Consider the following 15,918-nt stretch of genomic DNA (forward strand, 5'->3'; position numbering starts at 1 on the left):
GAACTGAAATGCCACCAAGAGTGGGAAACACAGGTGTGGAGGAGGAAGATGATGGGCCTCCATTATAGCTTGGACCAGCTGTACCATCAAGGACTCTGGCTTGGTTTGCTAACCATTTCAAAGTCTTTTGAGGAGGTTACAGTGTCTACTACCTTGACAGTTATCTTGTATCTCTCCTGTCAGGGAAGAAGGAAGGGATTTAGCCCCAGATATAAGAGGGTGCAAGCTGGCTCCTGAGTGAAGCAAGGGCCGAACTGACAGGTTTTAGTTGATGCCGCATCCAGAGCTCATGCACACGCATTGGGTTCTGGCCAGAGTGGCCCCTATGATAGCTTGTACTTTTAAGTGGTTGGGGAGACTGTTGCTGCCGCTTTCCTTGCTCCCCCAGACTGCAGGCCTCATTGTCATGGCTGCACTTGTGGGTATATTCCAGAGTTATGCCCATGCTGCATGCCTAGTATTTCCTACCCTGGGCACTGCATGTAGCTGCTGAGGTGTAACAAGTACAAGTAACCTGGAGGTGTGAGGGAGTCATCCTCCACATGGAGCAAATTTGACAGATGGAGACAGGAGCTAGCTGTTAAAGTCTTCCTTCCTCACCCAGAGAGATGTCTGAGAAATATGTTCACTTCATAAGACATCAGTGCAGATAGCAAACCAATTGTTCCAAGCTGTGGTCAACTTGGTAATGCACTTCATATATTTGCTGTCCTTTCCTGTCCCACTCCCTTCTTCCATCGGTCTTGCTTCCTAGGATTGAATTTACTGATAATGTCTTAGCACCTAAACTTTTTGCCTCAAGCTCTACTTTCTAAGAAACCCAGGCTAAGATCATTGATACCATTTATGAAGAGCTTACTGTATACTGGACACTGTTTCAAGCACTTTACATTATTTTTTTATTATGGTAAAATATATATAACACGAAATTTGTCATTTTAACCATTTGTAAGTGTACAACTTTATTTTTAAAGTAACTTCAAAGTTAAGGTTAAACATACAAAGAGACAAGTAAAGGATTCATACGTGTATGGCTCAATGAATTTCTGTAAATTAAACGCCTGTTCAAGATACAGAATATTACCAACACCAGAGAAGCCCCTCCCTTGTACCTCTGCCAGTCATTATCCCTTTCCAAAGAAAATCGTTATTTTGACTTCTGTCATTTGTCTGCTTTCCATTCATGTAGTATAAAGAACTCTTTTATGCCTACATTATGCTCAATGTTGTGTTTGTAAGATTCATTGATGTTAATGTGGCAACTGTTTACCCATTTCCATTGCATATAACATTTCATTGTATGATTATATCTTAATTTATTTCTCCGTTCTATAAATAGACACTTGGATTGTTTCCAGTCTTTGGCTGCTATGAATAATGCTGTTCTGAACATTCATGTACATGGCTGTTGGTGCTGGGCCACAAGGACTGTATAGATTTAGCTTTAACAGTACTGTTTAGGGGTGCCTGGGTAGCTCAGTCCTTTAAGCACCTGTCTTAGGCTCAGGTCATGATCCCAGGGTCCTGGGATCGAGCCCCACGTCGGGCTCCCTGCTCTGCGGAGAGCCTTCTTCTCCCTCTCCCTCTGCTCCTCCCCCTGTTTGTGCTCTCTATCTGTCAAATAAATAAATAAAATCTTTAAAACAAAACAAAACAAATACTGTTTAATTCACCGACCACCCCACCACCAAAGTTTACATTCCCATTGTATGAGAGTTCTAGTTTTTATATTCTTGCTGACACTAGATATCATCAGTTATTTGTGTGTGTGTGTGTGTGTAATTCTAACCATTTTCTGTGTATTTAGAGATGGTACATAGAGATCTCTATGTATGTAGACAGTATTGTTTTATTTTTTTATTTATTTTTTTTTATTTTTTAAAGATTTTATTTATTTATTTGAGAGCGGGAGAATGAGAGACAGAGAGCAGGAGAGGGGGGAGGGTCAGAGGGAGAAGCAGACTCCCTGCTGAGCAGGGAGCCCGATGTGGGACTCGATCCTGGGACTCCAGGACCATGACCTGAGCCGAAGGCAGTCACTTAACCAATTGAGCCACCCAGGCGCCCAACGGTATTGTTTTAATTTGCATTATTTACTGGCAGTGAGGTTGAGCACTATTGCATATAGTTACTGACCATTTGAACACCCCCTTTTGTGAAGTACCTTTTCAAGTCTTTGGACCACTTGTCCCCCTTTGAGTTGTCTGAGTTTTTCTTAAGTGATTTGAAGAATTTCTTTACATGATCTGAATATCAAACCCTGTCAGATGTCTGTATTGCAGATATTTTCCCTCACTTGTGTAGCTTATCTTCTCAATTTTGTAATTTTTATGAACTTAATTTTAATAAAGACCAAGTGGTCCATGTAATATAAAGTATCTTCATGTCCTGTAGAATGCAAAAATTTCCTAAGACAGATACAAAAGCTCTAATCAATAGGCTTAAGAAATCTTTGCCTATCACAAGTCCATGAAGATATGTTATTTTCTAGAAACTTTGTGTAATCGTTTAATTTATACTTGTGGTCCATCTGGAATTAATTTTTGTGTGTAGCATGAGGTACAGGTCAAGATTTGGCTATCCCACTGGCCTGGCACCATGTATTGTAGAGATCTGAACTATGATGGTGACTTTAGCATACTTGAGTGACTAAGTGCAGCTCTCTGTTCATAAGAGCAATTGGTCTACAGATTTTCTTTTTCTTTCTTTTTTTTTTTTTTTAAGATTTATTTACTTGAGAGAGAGCATGAGAGAGCGCAAGGTAGCACACGGGCTTGGGGGGAAGAGAAAGAGAATCTGATGCGGGCTCTATCTCATGACCTTGAGATCATGACCTGAGCAGAAATCAAGGGTTGGTTGCTTAACCGACTGAGCCACCCAGTCGCCCCCAGATTTTCTTTTTAGTAATGTCCCTATGATGTCTGTATTAAGGTAATTTTGTCCTCATAAAAAACATTGCAAAACGTTCTTCTAGTTTCTGGAAAAGTTTGTATAAGATGGCTCTTCTTTCTTTCTTAAATGTTTGGAGATATTCATCAGGAAAGCAATCCAGGCTTGAAGTGTTCTTCATGGGTGAATTTTAATTAGTAACTTGATTTCTTTAATAGATATGAAATTATTCATATTTACATTTTTCCTTATATTATTTCTGTTAAATTGTCTCTCAAGGAATTTGTCAGTTTCATCTAAATTTTCAAATTTGTTGCATAAAGTTATTCCTAACATCCTCTTATTAACGGTCTAATGTCTCATGAACAGTAACAATGTCCCCTCTTTCATTTTGGATGTTGATTATTTAGGTCATCATCTTTTGTTTTCTTGATCAACTTGACTAAAGATTTGTTGATACTAGTTTTTGCAAAAAAGATGCAAATTTGACTTTTCTCTATTTTCTCCCATTTCAGTGATGTCTGTTATTGATGTCCCTTTATTATTTCTGTCTATTTGTTTTCTGGGATTTAATTTGCTTTGTTTTTCAGCTACTCTAGATTCACACTTAGATAATTAATTTTCTGTCTTTTTAAAATTTCTAATATTTACATTTAATGCTATCTCTTCTGAGTCTAGAATCTCTTCTAGCATCTGCCCTTTTATCTTTCCCATGTATCTGTCATGCTTTTTTTTCTTGTATTTTTAATCTTTCCTTTTTTGTGCCTCAGTTTTGTTGTTTTAAGAAAAAAATCGCAGGGGCGCCTGGGTGGCTCAGTTGGTTGGGCGACTGCCTTCGGCTCAGGTCATGATCCTGGAGTCCCGGGATCGAGTCCCGCATTGGGCTCCCTGCTCAGCGGGGGGTCTGCTTCTCCCTCTGACCCTCCCCCCTCTCATGTGCTCTCTCTCTAATAAATAAATAAAATCTTTAAAAAAAAATCACAGAACACTCAAGATCAACATTAATAAAGAACAGTTACCTCATTTCTATTTGATGTTTGTAGAGACTTTTTTGCCAAGATTACTAAGAATAGTACTATGACTGCAACTGTTTGAAGGAGGCAACAACCATTCAGAGAGAACACACATTCTCTCTTTGGTTTAGGGATGAATTCAGATACATTAAACTGCAAATAATTTTATATTTAAGCCTGGGATATATGGTAGAGTCGTCATTATTGAAATGGATTCAAATTTATGGGTAAACATCCCTCAGTTTTATAATTTTATGGGTAAGCTTTTTATATGTAGCAATAGAGAGATGAGGGCATTACTTTTAGTGAACTGGGGCAAGGGGTGCTATATTCTGCAAGGGAGGGGACAGTACAACTCTCCAAAGTCCCACCGGATATTCATGTAGGTGATACAACTGGTTTTTGTTTTGTTTTTTAGAGATGGGGAGAAAGGGGAAGAGGGGCAGAGAGACAGGTAAAGAGAGAATCTTAAGCAGGCTCCACGCCCAGCACAGAGCCCTATGGGTCGGGATCTCAGGACCCTGAGATCATGACCTGAGCCCAAATCAAAAGTCCCACCCTTCACCGACTGAGCCACCCAGGGGCCCAGTGATAAAACTGTTAATAATGATTTTACCCTATATCCTGACTCTTTCACATATGAACCCTAAAATATTTTTTGCATGGTTTAGATAGAGTCTGAATTCTCTGTCAATAGTACACAGAAGGAATATTGTTTTGTTTGTTTGGAACTTTATGGAGAGTTAGTCACAATTTTGGAAAATCACATTAACTACCCTACTCTGCCTATGGTATTTTTGTTTCTTATGCAACTCACCTGTGTTACGTCAGCAATACAACACAGCCTGTATGTGTGTTTAAGAGGATTCCGCAGATAGATGCAAGCACCCCATCACTTTGTTGATGTACGGTTCACAGTGTAACAATATTGTCCTACCTTACTTTCCCTTTATTTCTTCTTTTAAGTAGGAGCATTGCCGTGCATACTGATTTAAAAATATGTCTAGATATATAGTATTATGTACCAATTTTAGCCCAAGATAATGATTTCATTTCAGGACTTTTGTTATTAAAAGAGAGGTCCGGAGCCTGATAGGTTGAGAACAACTTGGGTAGAATCACGGTGTTTGCTAAGATTGGTTTCAACACACAGAAAAGATCCAGCACAAAGAAACCTTTTTTATTACTATAATTTACTGTTACCTTAAAAACTTCTCTTTGTTATGTAAAGCCGTTTTCGTCACTGCGAGGCGATTGCCTCGGGCCGGAACGCTCACGCCCCGGGGCAGAGGCGCTCCGAGGCTGTCCTGGCTGAGACTCCGCCCGGAACCTTGGCGCCGTGACGCAGGTTTCCGGCGGGCTTCTTAGAGCGCTGAACAGCTTTGGGCCGAAGGACCATGAGAGGGCCGGAGTCGGGTCCCGAGCCTACGATGGAGGGAGACGTGCTGGACACCCTGGAGGCGCTGGGGTGAGTATTCCCGGGGACGCCCTTCCCCTGAAAACGTAAGCTCTCCCTCCGTTTGGCTGCTGCGGTCTCCTCCCCGTGGGCCTCCGCTGGGTTCCGGCATCTCGGTGGAGGCCTCCTTCGCCACCGCGCTCCCGCCGGCGCCGACGGAGTTAAGAGGGAGGCGGGAGAGAAATCCGTTTGGGGGGTGGAGCAGGCCGGAGAGCTGGGGCGCGTGGCCCCCTCTTCCAAACTCCTGGCCTCGAAACTCCGTAGCCAGGAGCCGCTGCGTTGGCGCGGAGCAGCCGGGCTAGCACCAGCCCTTCCGAGGAGCACGTCCCTGCCCCGCGGGTGCTATTTGTGTTGACGTAGTTGTCGTGCCCGGGGCTGGGGGGTGCTGGAACCCCGACTGCGGCTGGGGACTGTTGTCTCTTGCCATGTACAACCTGTGGCTCAATTAGGGCTCGGGAGCGAATCTCCTGCTCCCTTGGCCCGAGAAAAGTGACCAAGTTAAGTGTGGGTCCATTCATTCAACCTTTCATCCGTTTGTTAACCACATATTGTCGTGGGGTTAATATGCATTAATTAATACGTATTTATGTGCTAGGCAGAGGAAGAAGACAGTTTTCAGATTACTAGTAGCTCACGTTGTTGTTGGGGGCTACAAAGAGTCTACCGGAATTTACAATTCAGAATGCTAAGTGCTGTGAGAACTCCTGGAATGATGTTAATACTTCGAAGCACGGGGATCAGTTCATGCAGAGTAGTCTCCCTCAGCCTAAGCCTGTTTTTACTCACAGCTGTTGACATCCCAAACTATCTGGTCCTGTGTATTTATTTAGCCTCTCTGACACTCTCCCCCCTCCCCCACCCCCCAGCTCCAGGAAATCAGGTGCCTTACCTGTCTTGTTCCCAGCAACATGCTACACTGGGGTCTGGCAGAATAAATAGTGGTTGAATGAATGGGTAAATGAAGAGACGTTCAAAGAAGAGAGTGCATAGAGATAGACATAGGGACAGATAGTTTAGGATCAAAAAGATTGGAGCCATCTGCACAATTGTTTGCCTTGCCACAGGCTGGAGTTTCTTGAATGGGATAGGCTGTGCCTTTGCACTTTGCAGTTCCATAGGGAAGCTTGAAACCCCCACCCCACTTTATTTTTTTCTAAAATTGCACTTGGCTCTTCTTCTATCAGTTGCTTCTTTTGGACCCCAGTAATACCTGCTTTGCGATGTAACAAAGCCTTGCACTTAGTAGATGGATCCAGGATAAATGTTTGTCAAATGAAAGAACTGAGCCAGTGATTATTTAAGGGGCATTTTTATTCTGTGAAATCTCTTGGAAATTTTCACCTAACTTGGTTAAGGAGGTAAGCAAAACAAGTTAAAATACTAGAAGTGTGTAGACCCCAAATAGTTTGAGATCCCAGGTCCTTCAGATAAAAATAGTATGATTCTGTAAATAGTCTATGAAAAAGAGAAAGTCAGTGCTTTTTTCTCTTCCTTCATTCCTTGAATTTGTTTCTTTGTTTTTTTAAGATTTATTTATTTATTTTAGAGGGGCTGGGTGGAGAAGCAGAGGGAGAGGAAGAGAGAAACTTAAGCCTACAACACCCTGAGCACAGACCCTCATGAGGGGCTCAATCTCATGACCTTGAGATCAGGACCTGAGCCAAAACCAAGAGTCAGATGCTTAACCAACTGTGCCACCCAGGTGCCCCGAATTTGTTTCTTTTATAGGCATTTTGATAAATGAACTTTGCTATAATCTTGATTTTTACCAAGGAAAATTAGTTTCAGATTATTCAGTATGGAAAGTAAAACAATTTATATACTTTAGAAATGATTTTTCCTAGAATAACTGAGGACAAAATTTCGAAGTTTGGTTTTTCTTACAATGATAATGAAATGTGGAAAGTAGTATTTGCTTACAATATGTGTTGTAATTGAACACTGTTCTAAAATATCCATTTAGTTTGTGAATAATGCATTTTCTGTTGTGACTGAAACATTTAGGATATTAGTGAAAGTACTTTAGTTTGTAAGGTAAAATTGGAAATTAAAGGGAGGAAGTAAAAGGGAAAATCTGTGTGAAAGAAGAGTTCAGTGATATACATGAAAACTGGGTGGGAGTGACTTTGTTTCCTTGTCTGAAAGAAGGAGGCTGGAGGACATGATTTCAGAAGTCGTTTTTTAGTTCTGACCATCTATGATTTTGTAGAGTGGATCTCAGCCCTGGTTGTGCATCAGAATCATGTATGGAGCTTGTGAAATAAAATGTTCCAGTCTGTTCTGTACCATATTGACTGGATCATGATCTTCAGGGGTGCAGTATGACATGCATATTTTTTAAAAAGCTTCACAGCCTAGTTGAGAATCAGCATTATGGAAGGAAGTTTATTTCAGTTATTTATTGAGCACAACTGTATGTTGAAAACTGTTCGGAGAAGTCATTTGTGAGCAAAATGGAATTGATCCCTGTCCCTGTGGAGCTTCTAGTCCAGTGGAGAAACAGACGTGATCACACAAACATGATAAACCGTGAAAAGCTCTTTAAAGGAAAAGAGCAGGGTGACATGACATGACAGGAGGACCCATGTAAGGACAGGACAGGACAGGTGGATAGGAGTAAACTAGGTGAGGTTCACAGGAAAGGAGGACAAGGGTGTCCTTAAAGTGAGAACAAAATATGAAAGCTCTTGAAGTGGAAAGGAACTTGCGCTGTATTAGAATAACTGGAAGGAGGCCCATGTGCCTGGAGAGCAGAGAGCAATGGCCAAGATAGTGGAAGATTTGATTGAAGGAGAGGCCCAAGGCATGCAGCACTTTTTAGGCTGCGTTGTGGATTTTGTTCTTTGTCATAACAGCAATGGGACATGATTGAAGGATTTTAAATAAAAAAGGGAGAGATCAGATGTCTAGTTTGAGAAGTTACTTCAGTAAGGTGGAGATGGTTTGGAGAATTTACTAGTCAGGGCAAGAAGTGATGACTGCTCAGTGGAAGTGGGTATGGAATAAAGTGCACACTGTAGAACTTAGTGATTGGATATTACAGCTGAAGGGGATGACGATATCAAGGATTACTTTCTTCAGTAAGTATTTATTGAGCACCAAAATGAAATGATACACCTTGGAATCTAAATTGGAAAGGGAAGAAAATGAAGACCGCAAGGAGGTAGAAAATACAGAGAATAGGGAGTGACCAATGGAATGAGGTAGAGATGAGATCCAAGGATAGTTGAAAGTGAGTGGTCAAAAGAGCAAGCTGAAAGGATAGGTAGTAGGTTGTGGTCAGGGAGTGACATGTTTGATTTAGTGATTTTGGAGGTAGAATAGTTCTGGTGATGGCAAGGTCTAAGGGGTGCCTCACTGACATGTCGTGGCAAAGGTCTGAACAGGGGAATTTCAGGAATTGAGAGCTCAGGGTATTGCATAGGGTATGCATACAGGAAAATAGCAGAAAGAGGAATAGAGAGGGAAACTGAGCACAGGGCATTTTGGGGAGTGTCCAAGCAATTAATAGGTGAAAACCACAAGAGGGAGAGTGGCAAATCTGACTGGCCTGAGCCTAAAGAGAGAGGGAGGTATTTATAAGATGGTGGGGGACCAGTGATATGGATGCTGTTTTGGGAAGCAAGGAGGGCAAAAACCCTACCATCTGTCCCTGAAGAACTTCAGAGAGTAAAATCACCAAAGCTAGCGGTGGTAGGGATAATCTTTCTGATTATCAATCTAGGACAGTTGTTGTTTATAGGTGAAACATAGTGGAAGTTTGGGTCAGGAAGTGGAGAGCTGGATCAGAGGCAAGCCAGTAGGGTATATAAATGACAGGGGGAAGGAAAGGGTCTCATATTTTATATGTTGTCTGATGGAAACGGAAAAGAGAAAGTAAATTAGGCACCAGCTGTGTCTTTGTGGGGGTTTGCCGGTGGCCGTAATGGATTGAAGATTTGGATCACCCAGAGCTTGAAGCAGTGTCAGACCCGCAACTGTGGTTCCCATATAGGTGGCCCTGGGGGAGTCGGCCTAGGGGAGGTGTCCCCAGTGTTTGGAATAAGAGTAGCACTTTCCTAATTAAATAAAAATACCTAGAATGAACTAAGAACATTATAATAATCCCTATCTTATAGGATATTGTGGCAGTTAAGTGAGGTAATACACATAAAGCACAAAGCACTGGCCTAGTGTAAGAGCAGTTTTTGGTGTTAGTTGCCATTATAATTATGATTGTTATTGGAAGTTCAGTGCATTTTTTCTTTTTATTTTTACCTGATTTGGTGAGCTGAGGCATTAAGATTTGTGGGTGTTTTTTTCCCCCTTCTAAATTCAGTATTTTTGGTGATTTGAAAAATTTTATTGAATTTTATAATCGGCATTTCAGCTAAAAATAACTTATCACCCCTCTAACTCGGGTTTGACCTACAGCCATCCCAGATGGAGAAAATGGCCGTCCCAGCAGTGTCTGGGCTGTCCCGGCAGGTGCGATGCTTCAGTATGACTGTGGTCAGGCCGTTTTCCAAACTTGTGCGGCCACCTGTTCAGGTATATGGTATCGAAGGTCACTGTGCCACTGCTCTTTATTCTGCTGCATCTAAACAGAATAAACTGGAACAGGTAGAGAAAGAATTGTTGAGAGTAGTACAAGTCTTGAAGGAACCCAAAATGGCTGCTTCCATTATGAATCCCTATATGAAGCGTTCCGTGAAAGTAAAAAGCCTAAATGACATGAGCGGAAAGAGATGTTCTGTCTTCTCACATCCAACCTGATCAATTTGCTTGCTGAGAATGGTCGCTTGGACAGTACCCCTGGAGTCATTTCTGCCTTTTCAACCATGATGAGCATCCACCGTGGAGAAGTACCGTGCACAGTGACCCCTGGATCTCCTTTAGATGAAGCCATTCTTACTGAATTAAAGACGGTCTTAAAGAGCTTCCTAAGTAAAGGCCAAGTCTTGAAATTGGAAGTTAAGCCTGATCCGTCAATCATGGGTGGAATGATTGTCCGTATTGGAGAGAGAGATGCTGGGATATGTCTGTGAAAACCAAGATTCAGAAGCTGAGCAGGGCCATGGGGGAGGTTTTCTGAAAGTGTTGATTTTCTGCCAGTGAAAATTCCTAAACTTGGAGCAACAATAAAATGCTTCCTGAACAGAAAAAAAAAAAATATCACCAATGATATGAATTAATTTTATTCAAGAGTTTGATTATTTCTTTATTGTAAAGATGAAAGCAAGTAGGGGAAAGATGTTTACTGTTAAATCTCAATAGGAGGCACTGTAAGATATGGAGGCAGGGTAACATATAGAAGAACCAGTCTTGTCTGTAGGAGCAGAGACAGTGGTATAATCCCAGCTCTCCCTTTGCCTGGCTGTGTCAACTGGCCAGGTTATTTGCTTAATTTTCCTTATTAGGATAGACAAGTTTGAGTTCATATGGATTGTGTGAGTTCAACTCTGGATTTAAATCCTAGTGTCATCACCTAGTTATTATCTTCTGATCCTACAGAATTAAGATCATGCCGACTTCAAAGCATTGCTGTGAAGACTAAATGAATTATAAATAAATACAATTACCGATATCTATGGCTGTATCTGTATCTGCATGCCTGTTACTGTGCCTAGCCTACTACTTAAGGCAGGTATCTTAACCTCATTGAGCCTTAATTTCTTACTGCAAAATGGGGATTTGAAAATACTCACCCTTCATGAGCTATGACCAGAGAATTCAGAGAAAAAGAAATGCAAGTGGCCTTTAAACATATGAAAAGATGTACAGCCTTGCTCTTAAGAGAAATGTAAATTAAAACTATACTGAGATACCAGATGGTCAAAAATCTAAATGTTTGACAACTTTAGTGAGTTATGAGGGAATGGGTACTCTTACACCTTGACGGTACAACCACTGTAGAGGAATATTTAATAGTATCTAGCAAAGTTACATACCCATTTACCCTTTGACCCAAGAGTCTCACGTCTAGAAATCTATCCCAGGTATAAACTGGCAAAAAGTTGCCAAGTTTTTTTATAAGAGCAAAACACTGCAAATAACCCAAATATCCTTCACTAGGGGCCTAATACTCCAGACAGTGGAGTACTGTAACCTGTAAAATAATTGAGTAGTGTCTCTGCTGCTCTCCAGTACAGTTGACCCTTAAACAACATGGGTTTGAACCATGTGGGTCCATTTGTACGTGGACTTTTTTCATTAAACATATGTACAGTATTGTAAAACTCTTTATGATTTTCTTTAGTTACTGTAAGAATACAGTATATAATACATATACAAAGTAGTGTTAATTGGCTGTTTATATAATCAGTAAAGCTTCCAGTCAGCAGTAAGCTATCAGTAGGTAAGGTTTTCAGGAGTCAAAAGTTAGATGCAGATTGGCAACTACATGGGGATTGACACCCCTAACCCCTGTGTTGTTCAAGGGTCTGCTTTATATGTAAATGTGTATGTGCATGTGTGTGTGTATTGTTTAAAGCAAGGAATAGAACAGTGTATAGTAGACTACCTTTACCTAAAAAAGAAGTATATATATGTTTATATTTAAAAACATGGAATGACAACCCCAAACTAATAAACATGGTTACCTCTGGGGGCGGGGGGAATGGAGTAGAGGGAACAAGATTAAGATTGCAAGCTAAATTTGTTTGAATGTACCTTGTTTTGTAAATTATACTTTGAAACAATGTAAATGTTTTACATAATTATAAAGCAAAATTAAATGAAGTCAAAACAAGGAGACAAATTGCTAAAAGTTGAAAGCAAAATGAAACAAATGTTTATATTGAGTAGGTAGTTTCATCACATGGAAGGGAATTTTTTTTTTTAAGATTTATTTATTTGTCAGAGAGAGTGAGAGAGCAGGCAGAGGGAGAAGCAGACTCCCCGCTGAGCAAGGAGCCTAATGTGGTACTTGATCCCAGGACTCTGGGATCATGACCTGAGCCAAAGGCAGACGCTTAACTGACTGAGCCACCCAGGAGCCCCGCAGCTTTAATTTTTTAATTTAAAATTTGCATCTATTCTTTTTTCACTAAAATTCTTCTTTATTTTTGTTACTAGTATATCGTTATTAGACTCTGCTCTATTTGACTTTGTGATAGTTGTAATACTTATCTTAAAATTGGTTGATAGTTTTACTAAGAAATGATAAAGGAAAAAAGCCAAATGTCAATTAAATAGGGCAGAAATTGGCAAACTATGTCTGTAACAGACCCAATAATAAAAATTATAGGCTTTGCTGACCATATTACCAACTCTGCAATTGCAGTGTGGAAGCAGCCAGACACAGTTTGTGAATGGATATATTTATTGGCTGTGTTCCACTAAAACTTTATTTACAAAAATAGGCAGCAGGCCTTGATATAGAGTACTATCTTTTTTTTTTTTTTAAACCCTTTGTGTCTTCCTTTCTAGGTATAAGGGACCACTGTTAGAAGAGCAAGCACTTACCAAGGCAGCAGAGGGTGGACTGTCTTCACCTGAATTTTCAGAGCTCTGTGTTTGGTTAGGCTCTCAGATAAAATCATTGTGCGACTTGGAAGAAAGTATCACTTCAGCTGGTATTTTATTTTATTGTGTTTTATTTTTCTTATGTTTTATTTACTTTTGTGTAATAGTAAAGTGAAATGATAGGTTATGATTTATAGTTTTGACTACATTGTGTCTACAAAGCAAAATAATTAATGTTATGAAGAACTACAGTATGTGATATTAAATATCTTTAGATTAAATTTTATATTCAAAATTGATTCTTAAATTTATATGAGTCTAAACAATAACTGCATAGTCTTAACCTTAGTATTATTCTTTAGAAAAAGTAGAGTCTAAATTTGATTATTTAAATAGTTTAATTTTTGAATACTGCTTATTTTAAATGTTTTGTTTTTGTTTTTTTAAAGTAATTTAAGTTGTATTAGCAAGCCTGTAACTTAGGACATGGATTCACATAGGAATACCATAAAAAAAAAACAACTCCTGTGCTACCTCAGAAATGTTTATTTAATTCATTCCTGTCTTGGTAACTGGAGTCCTTATGGGCCTTCAATTGGTAGAATTTCAGAGAACTAAAATGAAAAATTTTTTTATGATTGAACATTTGATAGGATATAGAATTCCCTTGAAGCAAAGTAAAATTAGCTGAATTTAAAACATGTGGCACAAATTCCTACATAATTAGATCATGAAAGAAGCAATGAAGCTTAATTAGATGATTGCATTTATTATCTGAATCTGTAGAAATACAATAGAAATAGATCATTTGTTCTGAAGCCAATTAATAATTATAGCCATAGTAATGCTTTTAATATTTCAATTACCAACATAAAATATTTCCAGTTTATCTGCTTTTGTGGAAAGTTCATTGGAAAATACTCATCAGGGATTGAAATATAAAAATACTTATCCCATGATTAGATACTTCTTAAATTTAAGTGTTACTTTATTTCTGTAGAAGTTGTTTGATTACCTTTACCTAAGCGTTGGGGTCACACATGTAAGGATTTAAGGCAAATTGAAAATTTATAATTGAATGTAAAATTGAAATCAACTGGAGGTAGATTTTATAGTTTTCAGATTATATGGTAAATATTCAGTACGTGTTTAATGATTTTTCTTCTTTAAAGGGAGAGATGATCTAGAAAGCTTCCAGCTTGAGATAAGTGGGTTTTTAAAAGAAATGGCATGTCCATATTCTGTACTCATATCAGGAGATATTAAAGACCGTTTAAAAAAGAAGGATGACTGTTTGAAGCTTCTATGTAAGTTATCTTTCTTTGAACATTTAAACTCATGTGTTTGGTGTGGTTTTTGTTATTTTCAAGATTTATGAAATTTCATTAGTGAAGTTTTAGAAATTTTGTATGTTAAAAAGGTTTTAACATTTGACTTAAAATCTGAAGCTGACTTAGAGATACTTACATAAATGTAGTATAAATTCTAAAGTGCTAAGATTTTGAATACTTAGATTTATTTGGCCAATATAGAATGCCCTGTGTTTGTCATTTATAAATTACTTATTTTTCTTTCATGTAATTCATTTCTCAGCATTCATGACTAAATGACTAAAGTTGGTCATTTAGAGTCCTATTTATTTTTAAAACTCTCTGAAACCAGGCAGCTAAGTAGATTATTACATCTTGTTTTTAGTGATAGGCATTGAATGACAGTTGGTTCAGAAATATTTACTGATCACCGATTATTGTACTAGAAACTGTTCTAGGCGCTAGGGTTATATCAGTTTTTTAAAAAAATTGTTTTCTCTAGACATTTGAATTCTAGTGAGTGTGGCCTGTTTTTGTCAGGGGTGAGTTTGGAGTATTGATTACCCTACATCCAAACAATTACCATAAATAATAAATCTATCTATTTGTATTGGGGTCCTTTGAATTTTTTTTAAACTCAGTTAAATTTCATGCTGTTTTGAAAGTTCTACAGACAATGGCCATTTGAAAGAATTTTTCTAGCATCCTTATTATTGAAGATTTCTATTATTCTAGGTCATACCATTTATAAAGAGATCCATGTGATATATTCCACATAGGCTCTAGTATTAGTAATGTTTGTTTCATTGGTGCAGAAATCATAAATGTTGAGTGGTACTGATAGTAGTGTTGACATTTGAATTGCCTTGTGTGTTTTGGGGGGGGATAAAAATTGTGTCCCCCTCCCCCATTTCTTACACTGTTTACCCATCTTCCATTTAGTATGAGTCACTGATTTAATGAACCATTCTTAATAATGGTAGGTCACAGTAACCCTTAGATATATTGGGACAGAAAGGAGGCTAAGAAGCAGTGGCCTAGAGGAACTTGCATGCTCTGTCAGTCAGTGAGAACTGTGTACTCCACTGTGTTTCCCTTTTTGCATTATCTGCTAAAAATCTGAGCAATAATAACAATATAGGTTTATGGTACAAGTAAAAGTAAAGAGGAGATATAAGAGAAATTGGTATAGGTTTTTCTGATTATGAAAATACATGCCTGGAAGGTGGGGCAAAACGGAATTAGTGTTAAATGGGTACAGTATTTGTTGGGGAAGATAAAAATGTTCTAGAGTTGGATGGTGGTGATGGTTGCACAATAGTGCAAATGTATTTAATGCCACTGTACGCTTACAAATAGAATTGTAAATTTTATATGTTAAAAAATTACATACTCATCATAGAAATCTTACAAAGTTGAAAGAATTGTAAAGAAAAAAATCACTGATAATCTCACTCCCCAGAGAGAATCATTAATAACTTCTTGGTGTATTTTCTTTTCCATCTCTTTTTCCTTTATACACATACATTTAAATAAGATTAGAGTCTATCATAGATACAACAATTCCTTCTCTTCTTTTTATTTAATGTGTTGTGAGCATTTTCCCATCACTTGAAATTTTTTTGAAAAAATAATTTAAATTGGCTACATAACATTTTATGCTATGGACATAACATTTTTATACAATGGGTATTTAGATTCTTTTTTTTTAAGATTTTATTTATTTATTCATTTGAGAGAGAGAGAATGAGAGAGAGAGAGAGCACATGAGAGGGGGGAGGGTCAGAGGGAGAAGCAGACTCCC

General features: G+C 38.7%; 1 protein-coding gene and 1 pseudogene across 1 annotated transcript in view; both read left to right on the top strand.

Moving 5' to 3' along the window:
* Positions 1-5,231: 5,231 nt before the first annotated feature.
* Positions 5,232-15,918, top strand: part of FAM98B (family with sequence similarity 98 member B) — a 35,734-nt gene continuing 25,047 nt past the window's right edge. The window contains exons 1-3 of the mRNA XM_081830873.1: positions 5,232-5,370; positions 12,769-12,914; positions 13,977-14,111. Coding sequence (XP_081686999.1) covers positions 5,300-5,370; positions 12,769-12,914; positions 13,977-14,111 — 352 coding nt within the window. The 5' untranslated portion in view covers positions 5,232-5,299. The remainder of the gene's footprint in view (positions 5,371-12,768; positions 12,915-13,976; positions 14,112-15,918) is intronic.
* Positions 6,479-10,537, top strand: LOC145723483 (ATP synthase peripheral stalk subunit OSCP, mitochondrial pseudogene; annotated as a pseudogene).

The sequence above is a fragment of the Leptonychotes weddellii genome, chromosome 9 (assembly GCF_054177405.1).
Source record: "Leptonychotes weddellii isolate Sample4059 chromosome 9, ASM5417740v2, whole genome shotgun sequence".
NCBI lineage: Eukaryota > Metazoa > Chordata > Mammalia > Carnivora > Phocidae > Leptonychotes > Leptonychotes weddellii.